General features: G+C 33.1%; 1 protein-coding gene across 1 annotated transcript in view; it reads right to left on the bottom strand.

The window, feature by feature from the left end:
* LOC145263120 (uncharacterized) overlaps positions 1 to 16,568 on the bottom strand; it is a 154,573-nt gene that overhangs the window by 60,288 nt on the left and 77,717 nt on the right. Inside the window, exons 8-11 of the mRNA XM_080120062.1 lie at positions 11,599 to 11,685; positions 7,002 to 7,157; positions 6,774 to 6,866; positions 5,778 to 5,891 (exon numbers count right to left, since the gene is read on the bottom strand). Coding sequence (XP_079976188.1) covers positions 5,778 to 5,891; positions 6,774 to 6,866; positions 7,002 to 7,157; positions 11,599 to 11,685 — 450 coding nt within the window. The remainder of the gene's footprint in view (positions 1 to 5,777; positions 5,892 to 6,773; positions 6,867 to 7,001; positions 7,158 to 11,598; positions 11,686 to 16,568) is intronic.

Below are 16,568 nucleotides of genomic sequence, written 5' to 3' on the forward strand. Positions count from 1 at the left end.
AAGAAAGAGGAAATAGCTTAGAATAAACAAAGAAATCGGAAATATCCTACAATAGACAAAGAAAGCGGAAATATCCTACAATCAACAATAGGTAGGAAGTAGCAAACAATAACAATAGAAACCTATTGATAAAACAGGAAGGGCAGCTTCTGGTAGCCAGGATGGGGTGGGAGACCAGTGATACCAACGTAGAGGAGATAGACAGTTGACATCTAGATGCCCGTCGCGGCGGATGGAAGTTGGACAGTGACAGTTGAACAGTTATAGAGTTGACTGTGAAATAGAGACGTGGACAATTTTGGAGTTGACTGTGAAACAGACATAGACAAATGTAACATCGATAGAATGGGGGGGAAGACACACAAACTCACAAGTCCAACAGTCAATTTATATGTGAACATTGGCGTTTGTGTTTTTCCTTTCTTTGTTCATATTTCTATTTTGTGAACCGCGTGTGCTCTCATCGACAGTCACCAACAGGAAAAGGACGATCCGGCCATAAGAGGAATAGTTGAACGAAAAATCCACAATACCCGACGTTGGGAGTCGGCGATCTGATGTCGAGGAGCTACACATGTGGGGTTACATATATATTAAGTAGGTACGTAAGAGAAATTTTTTGCAATTGTTTTATAAATTCATAAGGAATTTCATCTGGGCCAGCAGCTGTGTTATGGGTTTTGACTAGTGTGTCTTGGAATTCTGTAATCGAAAAAGGCAGGTTATAGTTTTCCGTATTTTCTGATTGAAACTTGATATTTTTCTTTTCTTCTTGTTTAATATTTTGGAAAGTTCTTTCTAAATTTTTTGGGGATAAAATTTGTGAGAAGGTATCTGCTATGTGGTTTGCAATGTCCTTTTTATTTGTGAGTTTTACATTGTTTATGATAAGGTGTTTTATTGGATTACTGTCATATTTTCCTGATAGCTTTCTGATCATGTCCCATATTGTTTTAGTGTTTGAATTTAATTTTGAAATATAATTTTTCCAAATAGTTTTTTTGGATTCTTTGATAATTTGTCTGGCTTTGGCTCTACAGATTTTGAAAAAATATAAATTTTCTTTGGTTGGGTGAGAGTTGAATTTTCTTAGAGCTGCACGCCATGCTCTTATAGTTTCTTTACATTGGTCATTAAACCAGGGTTTGTTAAATTTTGTTGAGGGAGAAGATTTAGGTATGCATTCCTCTGCTATAGATGTTAAGGTTTTAGTGAAACAGAGAAGATGGTCTTCATTACTGGGATTAGATTCGGAATTTAGTTTTGATGAGCATAATTTTTGAAATTTTTTCACCAGTTAGCTTTATGAATATTCCAGCGTGTTTTTTTTTTTTTTTTTCGGAATGAGGATTTGAGTTTTCGAGGATAATAGGGAAATGATCACTTCCACAAGTATCCTCATAGACTCTCCAGTTCAAATCTAGGAAGATGGACGGGTCGCATATAGTGAGGTCGATGGCAGAGGATGTTCCAGTAGCTGGGTGTAGATAAGTGTTTGCTCCATTATTGAGGAGGCATAGATGGTTTTCATCTAAGAAATTTTCAATAATTTGCCCTCTTCTGTTTGTTTTTTCATTCCCCCATAGTTCACTGTGGCTGTTGAAATCGCCATGAGAATGAATGGCTTGGGCAGCTGTTGAGTTAGTTTATTTAAGTCTGTTTTATTTAGGTTTTCATTTGGTGGTAAATATAGGGAGCAGATTGTTAGTGGTTTTTTTTTGTTGATGGTAACTGCAACTGCTTGGAGAGATGTATTCAACTTGGTGTCACTTTGATTCATATTGTTGTTTATTAAGATGGATACTCCACCGGATGCTCTATTTCCTTGTTTATGTTTGTAGTCATATGAGGTATATTGTTTTATGCAGAATGTTTTCTGGGATTTTTTGTAGTTTCCTTGGAGAGATATAATTGCTGGGTGATAAGATGCAAATGAGAAGGTGTAGTTCATCAACGTCCGCCTTTTTACCTCTTATATTCCATTGGATGAAGATTGGTTTATGGGTCATTTATATTGAGGTTTTGGTTATCGGTGATCATTTTTTCTGTTACTTCGACTTGGTTTTGAATTTTAGCCTTTTGGGTTGGTGAGAGTTGAGAACTATGTGCAGGTTGTTGAGGGTTTCCGTTTGGCTCTAATCTTTTGTTTTTGTTCCGTTTTTGATTTATCTTCTGTTTGGTCTTTCATTTTGGCTTTATTATTCGGGGTTCTAGATCTGGAATTTGAACGGGACCTGTTATCTATTTTGTTATTGTTTTGTTTTTGCTTTTGTTTGGCCAGTGATTGATGAGGGGTTTCTTGTTTTGCGATTTCTGTTTGTTCTGTTTCCATTTCGTCTTCCTGTTCAGTCTGATTTTTGGGGAGAATTTCGTTTTTTTCATTTGGTGGTTTGTTGTTTGGTTTTGGGAAGGTTTGTTCTTTGAAGTTTCGGTTTTGAAGGAGTGGTTTGGGTTTGGGTGGAAATAAGTATTTTATTGTTTTCTTCTTTTGTTTCTGGTTTAGTTTTTTCTACTTTTGAGAGTGAATTATTTTTAGTTTCTTTTGGAAATTAGGCCATTCGTTAGGTTCTAGGTTTATAAGTTTTTCAATAAGTTTTAAGTATTTGTCGAGTTGATTGGTGGTGTTTTATTTTGCAGTAATTTTTGCATAGGTTTGCGTTTTTGGTGAGTGCTTCTACTATTTGTTTTTCCTCTGGATAGATGTTACGTTTGTATTTAGTGGCTAGAATTTCTTTTTCTTTTCTCCATCTTTCGCATTTTTTTGAAAAAGCGGGGTGTTCATCTTGGCAGTTAATGCATTTTGTCTCCTGCCATTCATGTTCATTATGATTTATTTCTTTGGTGCCACATTTAGCACACGTGGGATGTCTTCTACATATATCTCCATGATGCCCAAACTTCTGGCATTTGTAGCATCTCAGAGGGTCGGGTATGTAGATTTCCACTGATTCGATAGTATAACCAATTTTAATTTTTTGGGGTATTTTAGGAGTATTAATATAAATAAATATGTATGTGTTAGTTGCTATCTTTTCATTGTCTTTTTTAATAGTTATTCTTTTGTAACTGATAACTCCTTGGTTATTTAGTTCATTTTGTATTTCTTCAGTGGGGGGGGGCAAGTGCTAATTCTCTGCTGCAAACTATTCCTTTAGATTGGTTTAAGATTTTTATGCGGGGATGTTTTTACGTTAATGTTTTGGAATGTTTTAATTTTCTCCAAGTTAAGACTTTGATTTTTGGTTTCTATTTCAATCAACAGGTTCCCATCTTTCAGTTTTTTAACTGATTTAGGTTTAATTTTATTTGATAATACTTTTTCTATTAGAAAGGGGGAGAGTTTAGCCATCGGGGTTTCCTCTAGTGATTCTATAACGTAGAATCTGGGGAATTCCGGGCTTTCTTCTTCTGAATCAGATAAGGGTTTTTTTGGTTTGTTTGGACATTGACTTAAGTGGAAATTTTCTTTGTCTGTGTTCCCCACCCACCTTGAAGTCCGATATTGGGACCTGTCAAGGTGGAAACATATTCGCCTTGACAATGTCAGGGCTAAACAAGACAGTATACTTGGTCAAGTGGGAAATCCTGAACACCTGTTGCCAGACTTATTACACTACCCAAATCATTAGTGAATAAATGTTGTGGTTATCAGCCATGTCTGGATTTGGGTTCCTCACTTACCAATTGACCCTTAGCCAGCGCCTTCTAACATCTATTATAGAAACAATGTTTGATTGTTTCTCTGTCTTGTATTTGATAAGAGGAGATAATTATTTAGTATTTTAGGTTTCCTCTTATTTTGACTGGGCTTTTAATGATAGACGTTAGGGCTTGACCTGACCAGCTGATTGATCGGATTGGGCCTCTCCGACCGCCCGTTTAGTCTAGCACAAGGCCAAAGTGGAGTGTTGCAATTGATACCTTTATTTTCTCTAGGTATCAGTTGCTCAGCCACCAGGATCCATTTCCTAGGCATCACAGGTTGCCACCCACGGCCAACAGGTGGCCCCATAGAGGGACTTTTACTCTCTGCAGGGGGGCAGATGGCGTATTCTAATGCCCCACCGACAGGGCCAGTTTGGTTGAAGCATTGTGCGTAGTGTGAAAGGAGTTGTGTTTGAAGGCTATATCAATGCGGTTTGTAGGAAACACTGTAGACATATGTTAGCATATAAAAGAATAATGACAATATGAGAAGAAATTAACCCTTATCCTTGAGTGGTCTTTGAGCCTTAATAAGCGATGACACCCTAATAAAAAACATTAGGTGCTTATTTAGAATTAGACTTAATTAAAAAACAAAAAATGCAGAAAAATCTTTACGATGTACGTGCTAGTCATGGAACAACGATATATTCCAAAAATCATGAATTGATCAAGTAGTCTTTTTAAATAAAATAAAAAATTACAATTTTCATCAAAACAAAAAGTTTTAATTATTTTGAATTCAAACAAAATCTCAGTAGTTGAATAGAGTTGTTCGCCCTTGAATTTTAACACATTCTAAAAAAAATATGGCGGCTACCAGCTCTCCATTCTTGCTTGTCATGAAATTTGATTTTCTTATTTAAAAAAAAAATAAAAACTATATTTACGTGATTTTTGGGATATGACATCTTTGTTATGTGATGGATCAAGGACTTGTTTGTATTTTTTATCAAGTTAAATTCTAAATAAGAACCAAAAATATTTTCAAAAAGTGTGTGTGTGGGGGGGGGAGGGGTATAGAGTTCTACAGATTTGTTATGGTCTGCAAATTTATATCATGATTCTATCACTGCCTTCCTGAGTTAGCATGACTATAATATTGCCAAGGTGCAGACGCTAATTCATCCAAACACAACACAGTAGTAGTATCAGTAGTATTAACAGTTTTCTGTAATTATGTAAGCAAAAAAAAATAGACAACTGATTTTTTTAAAAATTAGTTATAAATTTTGTAATTCAAATATGTTATTGAAATTTTTAGTAGGAATGTGTAAAAATGAAGCTAAAAATGATTATCTTACATTTAAACACTAAAAATTAAAAAAAAAAGTTTTTTTTACATAGGCCTTGAGGCCATTCGAGGATAAGGGTTAAAGAGTGTACAGTAGAAATTGGACAATATAGTAATTGTTAGTAATGGAAATTTGGTAAATTTGTTAACTTATATGGAACGATTCATCAAAAACTTGTTTACGTTAGACTTGAAGACAACCATATTGTAATGTAATGAATTTAGAATTCAATTTAAAAAAAATATATATACAAAAAAATCTTTATGATGTACGTAACAAAGATGTAATATTACAAAAATCACGTAAATCCATCAAGTAGTTTTATTTTTTAACTAAGAAAATCTAATTTTATGAATATTTGAGAAATAATTGTCTCACTTGCCATTATGAAAAAAAAAAAAAAGTCAAAAACAAAGGGAATTAACTCAAAAAATAATTCGTAACTACTAGATTTATGTTATAATGCTGATGAATTCCTATTAGTTGTTAAAAAATGATTTTCTTTATAAAAATAAAACTACTCGATCAATTTATGTGATTTTCAGAATATGACATTTCCGTTCCATGACAGGTACATACATGAAAGATTTTTCTGTAGTTTAAAAAAAATTTTTTTTTATTATTAGATTAAATTCTAAATAGGAACCAAAATAAATTTCAATGAAGGAAGCAACTGTTAAATTTCCCCAAACCTCTCCCTAATAATCATGCTTTCTTGTTTCCGAATTCATTTTAACATGTATCACCTCACTAAACAACACAAGGAACTAATCATACCTTTTCCCGGGAGGTGTTTTCCAGTTGCAGCTTAACTTCTGATAATTCTTTTTCGAGGAAACTAATCCTGCTTTCAGATTCAGAAACTTTACTGTGCAGTTCGTTTACTTGTTCCTGGGAAAAAAACAAATAAAAAAAAAAAAAATAAATAAAACCGTAAGAATGTGTGATACTGTTGGCATCCCAGACTGAGAAACGTAGCCTCAACAGTAGAAGGTAAATACGAACATTAGTGCTTCGAGGGCAGTTTCTCACAATGGTGTCGTATATGATTTCAGAGCTCAACCAATGTTTACAATAATTCGTTTTCGAGGGAACTAATCCTGCTTTCAGATTCGGAAACTTTACTGAACAATTCGTTTGTGTGTTCCTTGAAAAAAAAAAAAAACTAGCAACATCACGTCTGTTAGAGAGATTCCAAAGAAGCATAACAGGTGGGGATGGCAATCAAATTACAGACACGTTTCTGCATATTTCTAAAGGGCTGGCACCTCCATAGTGGCTAGGGTACTTTGTTTATCGATATGACCAATCGTGTTAAAATGTGTGCAGTGTCTTTGTTGTAACCAGGGATGTTAGGTAATAGAAGGTTTAAGATGTCGTCTATATGTCCTAATATAGATTCGGTTAGAGTGTGCAATTATCTGACATTATAGTTCTATAGTGTTATTGTAATTTGTAATGATTGTTTATGAATTAGTGTAAATAAAATTTAAATGCTGTCTTAAGGAGAATTGCTTCCCATCACCCTGTTTACAAAAAAGTATCTGAGTCTGTGTTTTCTTTTAGTTTTATACTTGTGAACCCGTGTACTCCTCTTGACGGTCACCAGTGTGAGAAACTATGACAGTATGACCATAAGAACAGAAGATGGAGAAAAGAATCCATGGTACACAAAGGACAGAGGTAAGAACAGGGTAAGATAGAGAGAGAACAGAGATGGCGGAGGTGAAAAAGAGGATGGTGAGAGAGAGAGAATACTAATAAGAAACACACCTTTTCTTTTTCCTGCAACTTTTTATGACTCTCCGTAATTTCTTCAATTTTATTCAATAATTCTTGTTCTCGTTCAATACTTTTCGCTTGTACCTAATGGAGCAAAAATAATAAAATGTAAATGTTAATAAAAGACACAAGGACATAAAAAATGAGTTTTTCAAATTTTACGAAGTTATAAAAAAAAAAAAAAAAAAAAAAAAAAAAAAGGCTTTGCAATTTACTCACCTGTTCCATTTGGTTATTAAGTTCCTTGATGATTTGTTCGGATGTGTGTAACTTTTCACTTTGGTATTCCCATTCTTCAACCATTCCACGATTCTGTTCTTTTTCTTTTAATAATTGCTTCTCCAAGGATTTTTCGTTGGCATCCATCTCTTCCAACTGGGCAGTAAAACAAAATCAAAAGAATTAAAGCCTCATTTTGCCAATCAATTGTGGAGCAGGTATATAACGAATATCATTGAACAACTAATTACTAAAATTGGTAACTCTTGTTTTCCTGTGTACCTAAAATCAAATGGAACTTCCATGAACAAAGTTTCTTTTTAAAAACTTCCCACCTGTGAAACATATTGCTATGAGAATATTTTCCTACAGATTACAACATGGTCATTTTCAACTCCAATATCAAACAAATTTGTTATATCGATCTGTAAAGTAATCATATATATATATATATATATATATATATATATATATATATATATATATATATAGCCGAGTTTTAAATTACTTCCATTTTTTTATGCACATCTTATCTTTCTTTTAATAATATTATTGGAATTCTTTCCCCTTTTCCTTGTGCCTATCTGTGAATTATTCCACGGATTTCTGCCTTTTGGATTATTTTGAACCATCTTCAATTACGCGATTCCCTTGGATTTTACTTGTGCGAATGGAAATTTAACTAACTTTCTTGGATTTGCATTTTTGGATTTTACCGTCATTGGATACTTTACCCTTCACCAAACTATCCATTCACGTGAAATCACTTTTTTCTTCACCCTATTCCCTCTGCTTCACTTTTTGTTATCAAGTAAGATCTTTGACTTACTTGTAGTTTCATCAAATACTTTTGCAAGCAAAATCCGATCCCGCATTTTGTTAAATCCTACTCTCTGATGAGAAGGAAAGTATTTCTTTGAAACTCGGCGGATTTAGGACTATCCACTTATTTAGTGTTTCCTTTTCAAATTAAATGTTTTAACTCTTTTTCAAAGTGTTTTTTTAACATGTTTTATTAACTACTTGCTCTTTTTATATATATATATACATATATATATTATTGGGCCGATTAATCGGAATTTAAAAAATTGGTGCCTATTTTCCGATGCCAAAACGATTCTTTTTATTGTCATTTTTATTTGATTTTGTTTAAAGCAAAATCTTCCATTGCCGGTAATAATGATAAAATAATAAATATTTATTGATTTTAAATTACCAATAAAGCTAAAATCCATAGATCATTTTCCATAAGTGTAATTTGACGTTTAAGAAAATATCTGCATATTTAACATGTGTTTTTTTTTTTTTTACAAAAATTGAGGAAAATAACTCTATAGTTAAATATTTAGAGATTTATAAAGAATCAGAAGCAGGAATATAGTAAGGAATCGGGGGAAAAATATTGGAATCGTCCCATCACTAATATATATATATATATATATATATATATATATATATATATATATATGTGTGCAAGCATTTATGTATGTGCATGTATATTTGTTAGTATATGTATGTATATGTATGATTTAAAAAACCATAAAGCGGAAGACCAGTACCCGCATTAAGCTGGTCTGCAGTTTAATTTGTTGCTGGCTATCTTGCTCTTGCTTGTTGCTGGATCTCAACATTTTGAACCGAGAGAGAGACTTAGCTGTCGTACAAAGCTAAGACTCTGTAACATCATATTTGTATAGATACTCCCTCAGACATTTGGGCTCATGGATTTTAAATGTCTGAGGGAGTGGCACTCGTCTGACAAGACGTTGCAATCATCATATGTATGTATGCATATATATGTATATATTTGTACATGTGAGTATTTGTTGTATACGTATGTATATGTACATATTAATATATAAATTAATAAAAAGTAGTGTTTCGTTTCTGTCTTAAAACGGTTGAATTTAGAAACAACATTTTCGTTCTTTTTCGAATGAGAAATAGCCGTTGATTTACAAATGAGCATCATAGCGTTTCTCCTCATAACGTCATATATCCTTTGAATTCTTATTCTCTCTTAGAATAAATAATATCGTTAGAATTCAAAAGATTGGACAGTTAAAGGCGCGTTTCTCATTTTTATTTACTGTTTAATTTTTCGTTTAGATGTGCATATGTACTGCGTGCATGTGTGTATGTGCGTACTTATATTTAAAACTGACGTGGCACCTTCTCATTGGCTGTACTTCCTCCTCCTTCCTTTTCCATGTGCATGCTCATCACTTTCACTACGCCGATGAAGACTGAAGGATCGGTCGAAAATTATGTACTTGTAAAAAAAGTTTTTTTTTTTTTTTTCATAATATTATTTTGTATTCCTGCACGTCACCAATTGAAAACGAATAAAGAAAAGTTATAAGCTTTTATACTTTTCGTATTCTTTTATATATATATATATATATATATATATATATATATATATATGTGTGTGTGTGTGTGTGTGTGTGCGTGTTTATGGGAAAAATTCAATTATATTTCACTCTTTACATATACCAATCCCTTTCTTTATGAAGCTTGATGCATATTAAATATAATAGCATATACAAATAAATGAAAAAAAGTCTATACTCCAAGATGTTGTTCATCTTAGCATATTTTTCTGTTAGTATATTAAAATGTTCAATTCTTGACAGCATCTGTTTCGTAGTGCTGAAACAATCATGATTATGTCAGTTTTTGGATATTTTCTACCCTGACGCATATACACACAGACACATAGTTTTTTGTCACACTGACATGGATATTAAAAGCCTACTGTTTCTGTTTAAAAATTATTAAAACTTCTTAACATAATCATGGATATGCAAGCGACTTCATGAAGTTTAACAAATTTACATATTCCTTTAAAAAAAAAAAAAAATGTTCATTAATTATTCAGTTTTATTGTTTCTTACGAGATGATTGGTTTCATTTAAATGTTACGTTCAATACTATTTATGCATATTTTCTACATTGTGTAAAACTGAGCAACATTTTGGTTGGTTGGTTGTTTTGGTTTTATGGCATATCAACCCTTTTCAGGTTATTTAATGCCGAATCCAAAGATTTTGAAGAAAATTTTTTTTAATAGAATATATTTGTTGTTTTCACGTCGGTTTCTATTTAACCCATAGTTGGGACCCTAACAGGTACTACCACTCCCGGTCAGAGTGGACCTGGGAGCAATGGTAATTAAAGGGTGTCTCCACACTCTCCAAAGCCCACAAGCTGGGGCCTCACCACTGGATATAGTTTAAGGTCATATTCAAGACCCCCATTGAGGGACTTTTAGCCTCTGCAGGGGGGGGGGCAGTCGGCGTATTCTAATGCCCCACCGACAGGGCCCAACATTTAGGATAAAAAGTTCTAGCATACACGCATCTATTTATATATATCTACAAAAGTGACCTGGTTTGTATGTATACTGAACAGTCTCTCTCAAACTCCTCTCTGAATATAAAGCCTACAAAATTGAAACTTAATATACAGAGAATTTGGATCTGTGGAACAATTCTGATACGGATTTTAGCCAGTAAAAAATAATGGGTCAAAATTGAAAAAGAAAAAAAAAAAAGCCCAGTTTTTCTTTGACGGAGTAAGTCGGTTAAATCTGTTATTTCTGCACATGTACAAATGTACATTCATAGCTTGAAATCATTTAATTTTTAACCTTTCTTATTCATCTATTGATAGATCAAATGGTAACAACTAAGGCTGGAGAACAAAATGTTTTGGTTTCAATTCTAGCTGATGGCATCATAGTCATATTTGTTTTTAACTTTAAAAATCACTACTATATATTGGGTACAATATAATAATCAACCGAAAATTGGCTCTATAATAATAAATACAAAATCTGCATGAATTAAAATATCATATTTAAACATATTTTATGACCTGGCAATGCCAGGCGTCCTGCTAATATATATATATATATATATATATATATACACTAGCAGGGCGCCTGGCATTGCCAGGTTGTAAAATATTTAAACATGATATACTTTGTATTCCCACACAACACCTAGGAAATAAATACAGAAAAGATATAACCATTTATATTTTTTTGTATTGATTTTTTATTCATATACATTTACATACATATATATATATATATATAGGGATAGACTTTTATTATTTATTTGTTATATGCTTTTTAATTGCATTGAGCTTTATAAATTAAAGGATTGGTATAAATAAAAGGTGAAATATAATTGAAAAAAAAATGTTTCCACAGAAATATATATATATATATATATATATCTTGTCTGTGTGAGGAATGGTCTCTACCAAACTACTCTGTCACTTTGGTTTAAAAACTTGAAACCAAATATAAAGGGGGATTTGAACAGTAAAAATAGCTGAAGATTTTCTAGCCCAACATCACACGTTGTCAAACTTTAAAAGTTGGAATCAAAGTCAAGCATTTACGGTACTGATTGATCAGCACTTGATATGATTGAATAGAAACTGTAATCGACTCCATACTTCATGACTGTATCCATTACACTGCTTGATGCCACCCCACCCTGTTAGATAGCAATAAATATCAATATACATATATAAATATACATAACAATAAATATAAACAAATAAACTAATAAAATTTATATACCTTATGAATTATCCGTGAAGTTTTGTCCTTCTCTCTGTTCAATTCCTCCATTACATCTGACAAACTGTCTCGCATTTTTTTGGTTAGCTGGAAAGGGAAAGAAACAAGCATTGGTTATCTGCCCCTGCAATCACTACTACTTCAATGATGTAAACAATCATTAGACTACAACTTTTGTTTTATTCAAAGAGAAATATAACTAATACATTTACTCGTATTATCTATATATTAATACGATAGCGCGTGTGTTATTTTCTGTTTCACGCTTACATCCGGATTGTTTATTTGTTATATACTTACATTTCTTGTCATAAATAATTTTACCAAGAATTCTTCACAAGTTTTGGTTTCAGTTTCGATTATGGCTCAAGGAACTCAAGTTTATATATATATATATATATATATAATTTTTTCATAAGTTTTTATCTTGGTTCCGATTCAAACTAATGCACCCAAGTCATATGGATATATATTTTTTTTATTTTTGAAATCGCAACATTAACTCTATAATAATATAAACGAAATCTGCAGGAATTAAAATATCATATTTAAGCATACTTTACGATTGGGCTTTGCCGGGCGTTCATGCTAGCTTAGATAAATACTTTTGCATTTTTAACAAAAAAGCTGCAATAATATCAAAGCGTCTCCATTTACACTGAACATCTACAGAATGCCAACATCAATATATTACATATGAATGAGTCCTCTGTGGAATTTCGACAGGTCCCGCTAGTTTGGATTATTCGGACTACTGTTCTCATCTTGAGTGTTATTTTCAAAACATTTTGGTCAATGTAACCTCCAACCTTCTTCAGGTGTAAAATAAAGGCTTCCGTTTGACAATCTGTGCGGATTCTTGAGGTCGATAGAAAGATTGTTGAGTTTGACAACTCAGGAATCTTTCTATCGACCTCTAGAATCTGCATAGAATGTCAAACGGAAGCCTTTATTTAATCTGTGGAGGTAGCAAGCTCTTATTCTGTCAGCCATGGAAGTAGCAATTCTAAGTAATTCACAATTGTATTTTGAAGTTGTCGCCCACACTAAGTGTTACAATATTTTTGGAATATAATGGAGTATGATCCCGCATAGTCGGGAGATTCTATTTATAAACAATGCTGCTAGGAACTGACGAATCAAATTAATTCACGTTTTGCTACCAACCAATCAGAAACCAGAATTGCTCCATAAATAGTAAACCTTTCTGTAGCAATTTCGCATATGTTTTCTTGGTGTCAAAACGGGAAGAATCTTTTGCTCTGTAGATTCCAACTCGAGAACTGTCTACTGTGAACCAGTCAACTCCCAGGACTTGTGAAGAACAATGAACCATCGGAAACTGCTCTGGAACTAAATGGCTTACACTTCTAGACTAAGGATTGAACCTCTAACCAGAAGTGTAACTTTTACAACTGAATTTTACCAAGTACTCTATATTGCGGACAATTCTAACATGAATTTTAGGAACTGTAAACCTATTTTGTTTTCCAGATGCACATTCTTACTACTATTATATATCACTACTTATTGTTACATATTATCAATACACACACACATTATATATATATATATATATATATATATACTAGCAAACGTATCCGTCGTTGACTGGGTTCAAAAACAGCCTACAGAAAATGGACTTTGATTTATGAAAGTATGATAGGTTATGAAAAGGAACGGTTGTAAAGAGATATCTTCGAATTTGGGGGTATCAAAACCAAAGCAAAATATGATGAAAGTAAAAATAAAATAGATAAACCCCATAATTAATTATACCATACCTGTTCACACTGAAACACTTATCACAATATTCTGTGGATCTATATTAAAATCCTTGTTAAACTTTGTGGCATATTTCCATTCTATGGAGGTCAGGCGCGAACGAACACCCCATAATTTTATTATACCATATTTCTTCAAACTGAAACATAATTATCAAAGTATACTTACGCAGATAGATATGAAAAGTCTTTATTAAAGTTTGTGCCTATTTCCATTCTATGGAGGCCAGGCGTGAACGCAGACCCCACAATTTTATTATACCATCCCTATTTAAGTTAAAACATACTTATCAAAGTATTATTATGTACATCTATATCAAAAACACTTGTAAACGTTTTTTTTTAATTTTTTAATTTTTTATTTGCATACTTTGTGGACAAGGCACATACGCAGACCCCACAATTTTAATGAATCATCATTATGCCAGATCAAATGTACCCATTCTTGTGTCTCGATACATCTTCTATCATTATATGTGATCAGTTTTCTATAATAGTCAACCATATAGGAGCCTATTCGTGACCAGACACACACACAGACGTTCAGCTTTATATATATATATATATATATATATATATATATATATATATATATATGTACTAGCAGGAAAATCTGACATTGCCTGGGATTGAATGATGATTGAATCTTTCACACTCCCATATTTTTATTGTCATCAAAATCAGTGAATCACCCATTTTCCAATCATATTGATTGCCTGTTTTAGTTGGGGACCCATTGTGGTGCACAGAGAGTAAGCTTCACATGCCTTCCTGCAGTGACTTAGTTAACAATACTTTGTAGTCTACATTGCACCGTAGAGAACCAACTGTTGATTTTATAGAATTAATTTTATATATAACGGTTTTAATTAAAGTTTAAAATGCAAAAATAAAGTACCATGGCTCAATTGTGCTCTCAACAGAAATATTCATTTCAAATGGGCCCCTTGTCATATCAGTGAACCTACTGTTGATTTTATATGGCAAGCCTTTCTACTTGTGTGGTAATAAAGCTTCTCAAATACACTTTTGATGTGAGGCTGTATAAGGTGTTGACTGATCAAAATCGCTTATTCCTTCCTTCATTGAATTTTTTTAATTATCGATACTTACTGAAGACATCCTGATACAAAAGCTTTCTTAGAACACTACCAGATACATGAAGTACATTTGTGTGAAATTTCATGATTGGTCCAGCCATAGAGAATGACCTCACAAAGTTCCCTTTATATAATAGTATATATATATTTACATATATCTATACTAGTCTGGGTGCCCGGCGGTGCCCGGGTGTTTGGAGATGTGTGTTGAGCAAAAATAAAAAAGTTGTAGTAGGCAGGCAGGCTCGAATCCGTACCGCGAAGGAGGAAAAGAATGTGAAAAATAAAAAAAAAAAACGTGACATCTTTGCTGTTGCACCCATCGCCAAACTGGAAGTGACAAATGTTTAAATTAAGGCTAGTCAATCGAAAAGAGGGGATGACTTTCGAAAATATAGGCAAAAAAAGCGACCCCCCTCCCTGTAGAAAAGTGCCCAGTTGAGGGTGAAAGAATGTTTTTAGCCAATTTTTCAATATTTGTCGCCCAAAGGGTCGAGCTTCAAAACGCTACCGATCTTGTGAAAATCCGTCACCTCTGTAAAAAATTTTAGGCAGACATGCAAACATACAAACATACATACATTTAAACAGACAGGTGAGATTTATATTATAGATAAAATGAGAGATATATATAATTTTCCTCCTGAATTTGACAAGATACACCTGAAGGAGGTCAGAGGTCACATCAACTGAAATGTTGTGAAAATAATAGTCAAGATGAAAACAGTAGTCTGAAGAATCCAAATAATATGAATAATCAATCCTCATCTCAAAAATTTAGAAACTTAATACATTTACAATTAGATGTTGGTGAAAAGTAAAACTTTTGACTTTCGAGACCCCAGGGAGATAAACCGAAGTTTCCACAAGAAAAAATCTGGCACAGTTTTCCAGCATTTATCGATTAGTTAGCATAATTCCATGAAAAAGTAATTTTATTTTTTTTTTACTCTTGTGCACTCCAAACTATATTGCAACTTGGACGTAAGTGGCTATTATTTGGGACCATGTCTAATGGGGACTATGTTGAAGCTGAGAAAGATGTTTATTCACATTATATTCAAGCTTCTCCAGGGAAGCAGGAAACAGGGAAAAAATTCCCAAATCTAGCAGTCCAAGAAAAGTGCAGCCTTAACATATGTAAATTTGAGTTCTGCACCCTGCAAAAAAAAGGAATGACTAAGTCCATCATTTGCCCCCCCCCCATTTAGCCCCAAAAGTCCCCAAGGTCTTAACATATTTAAATTTGAGTTCAGCACCATGCAAAACTGCTAAATAGACATACACAGAAAATTTGGGACAAATATGGTAAAATAGTCCCAAAAATGGAGTGTTTTTGTTAACCCTAAAAGCGCCCCTGGGGTACACCCAAGAGTTATCGTGAAGTATAGACAAACAAAATTATATCGAAATCAGCTTGTTACAACTTTTCAGAAAGTTTTATAAAAATCCAAGGCATCAATTTTTTTTAATAAACACAAAAGTGTCAATTTTAGCCATTTTAACCCAAAAGGCACCCCTAGGGGGGCAACCGGAGTTTTACCAGAATAACTTCTTTTTTACTCGTATCATGTTTAATGTTTGTACAAAATTTCAAAAAATTCCAAGGCAAAGTTATTGAGAAAAGTGCGGACAGATGAACGGATAAGGGTGAATTTACAGACCCCCCCTCCTTTGTCGGAGGAGCACCAATTGAATTGCAGACAATGACAATAACACCAGTCCTTTCCGATTAGGATTGGAGGCAAAATGCTTATGCTAAAAGAAGAATTTATAGATACATCCTCATCCTCACATTTGAATAAAAGGCTTTGTCTGTTGGGTGTCACTTTTTTTTCTTTTTACTTTTGTTTACTTCAGACAAGGCATATTACCACTTGAGGATAAGGGGCTACTGTGATAACAGCCACATTTATAGAGGCCAACTTTGGTGGGGTGCTCATCAGCAAGATGTTCTTTCACATTACATTTAAATTTCTGTATGTTGGTACAATCGGTTTGATTTGGTTGTTTTGCTTTACGGCATATCGTTCCTTCTCAGGTTATTTAATACTGAATTTGGTAATTTTCAAAAAAAATTTATGCT

The sequence above is a fragment of the Euprymna scolopes genome, chromosome 38, assembly GCF_053919585.1.
Source record: "Euprymna scolopes isolate OS-2025 chromosome 38, ASM5391958v1, whole genome shotgun sequence".
Classification (NCBI taxonomy): Eukaryota; Metazoa; Mollusca; class Cephalopoda; order Sepiida; family Sepiolidae; genus Euprymna; species Euprymna scolopes.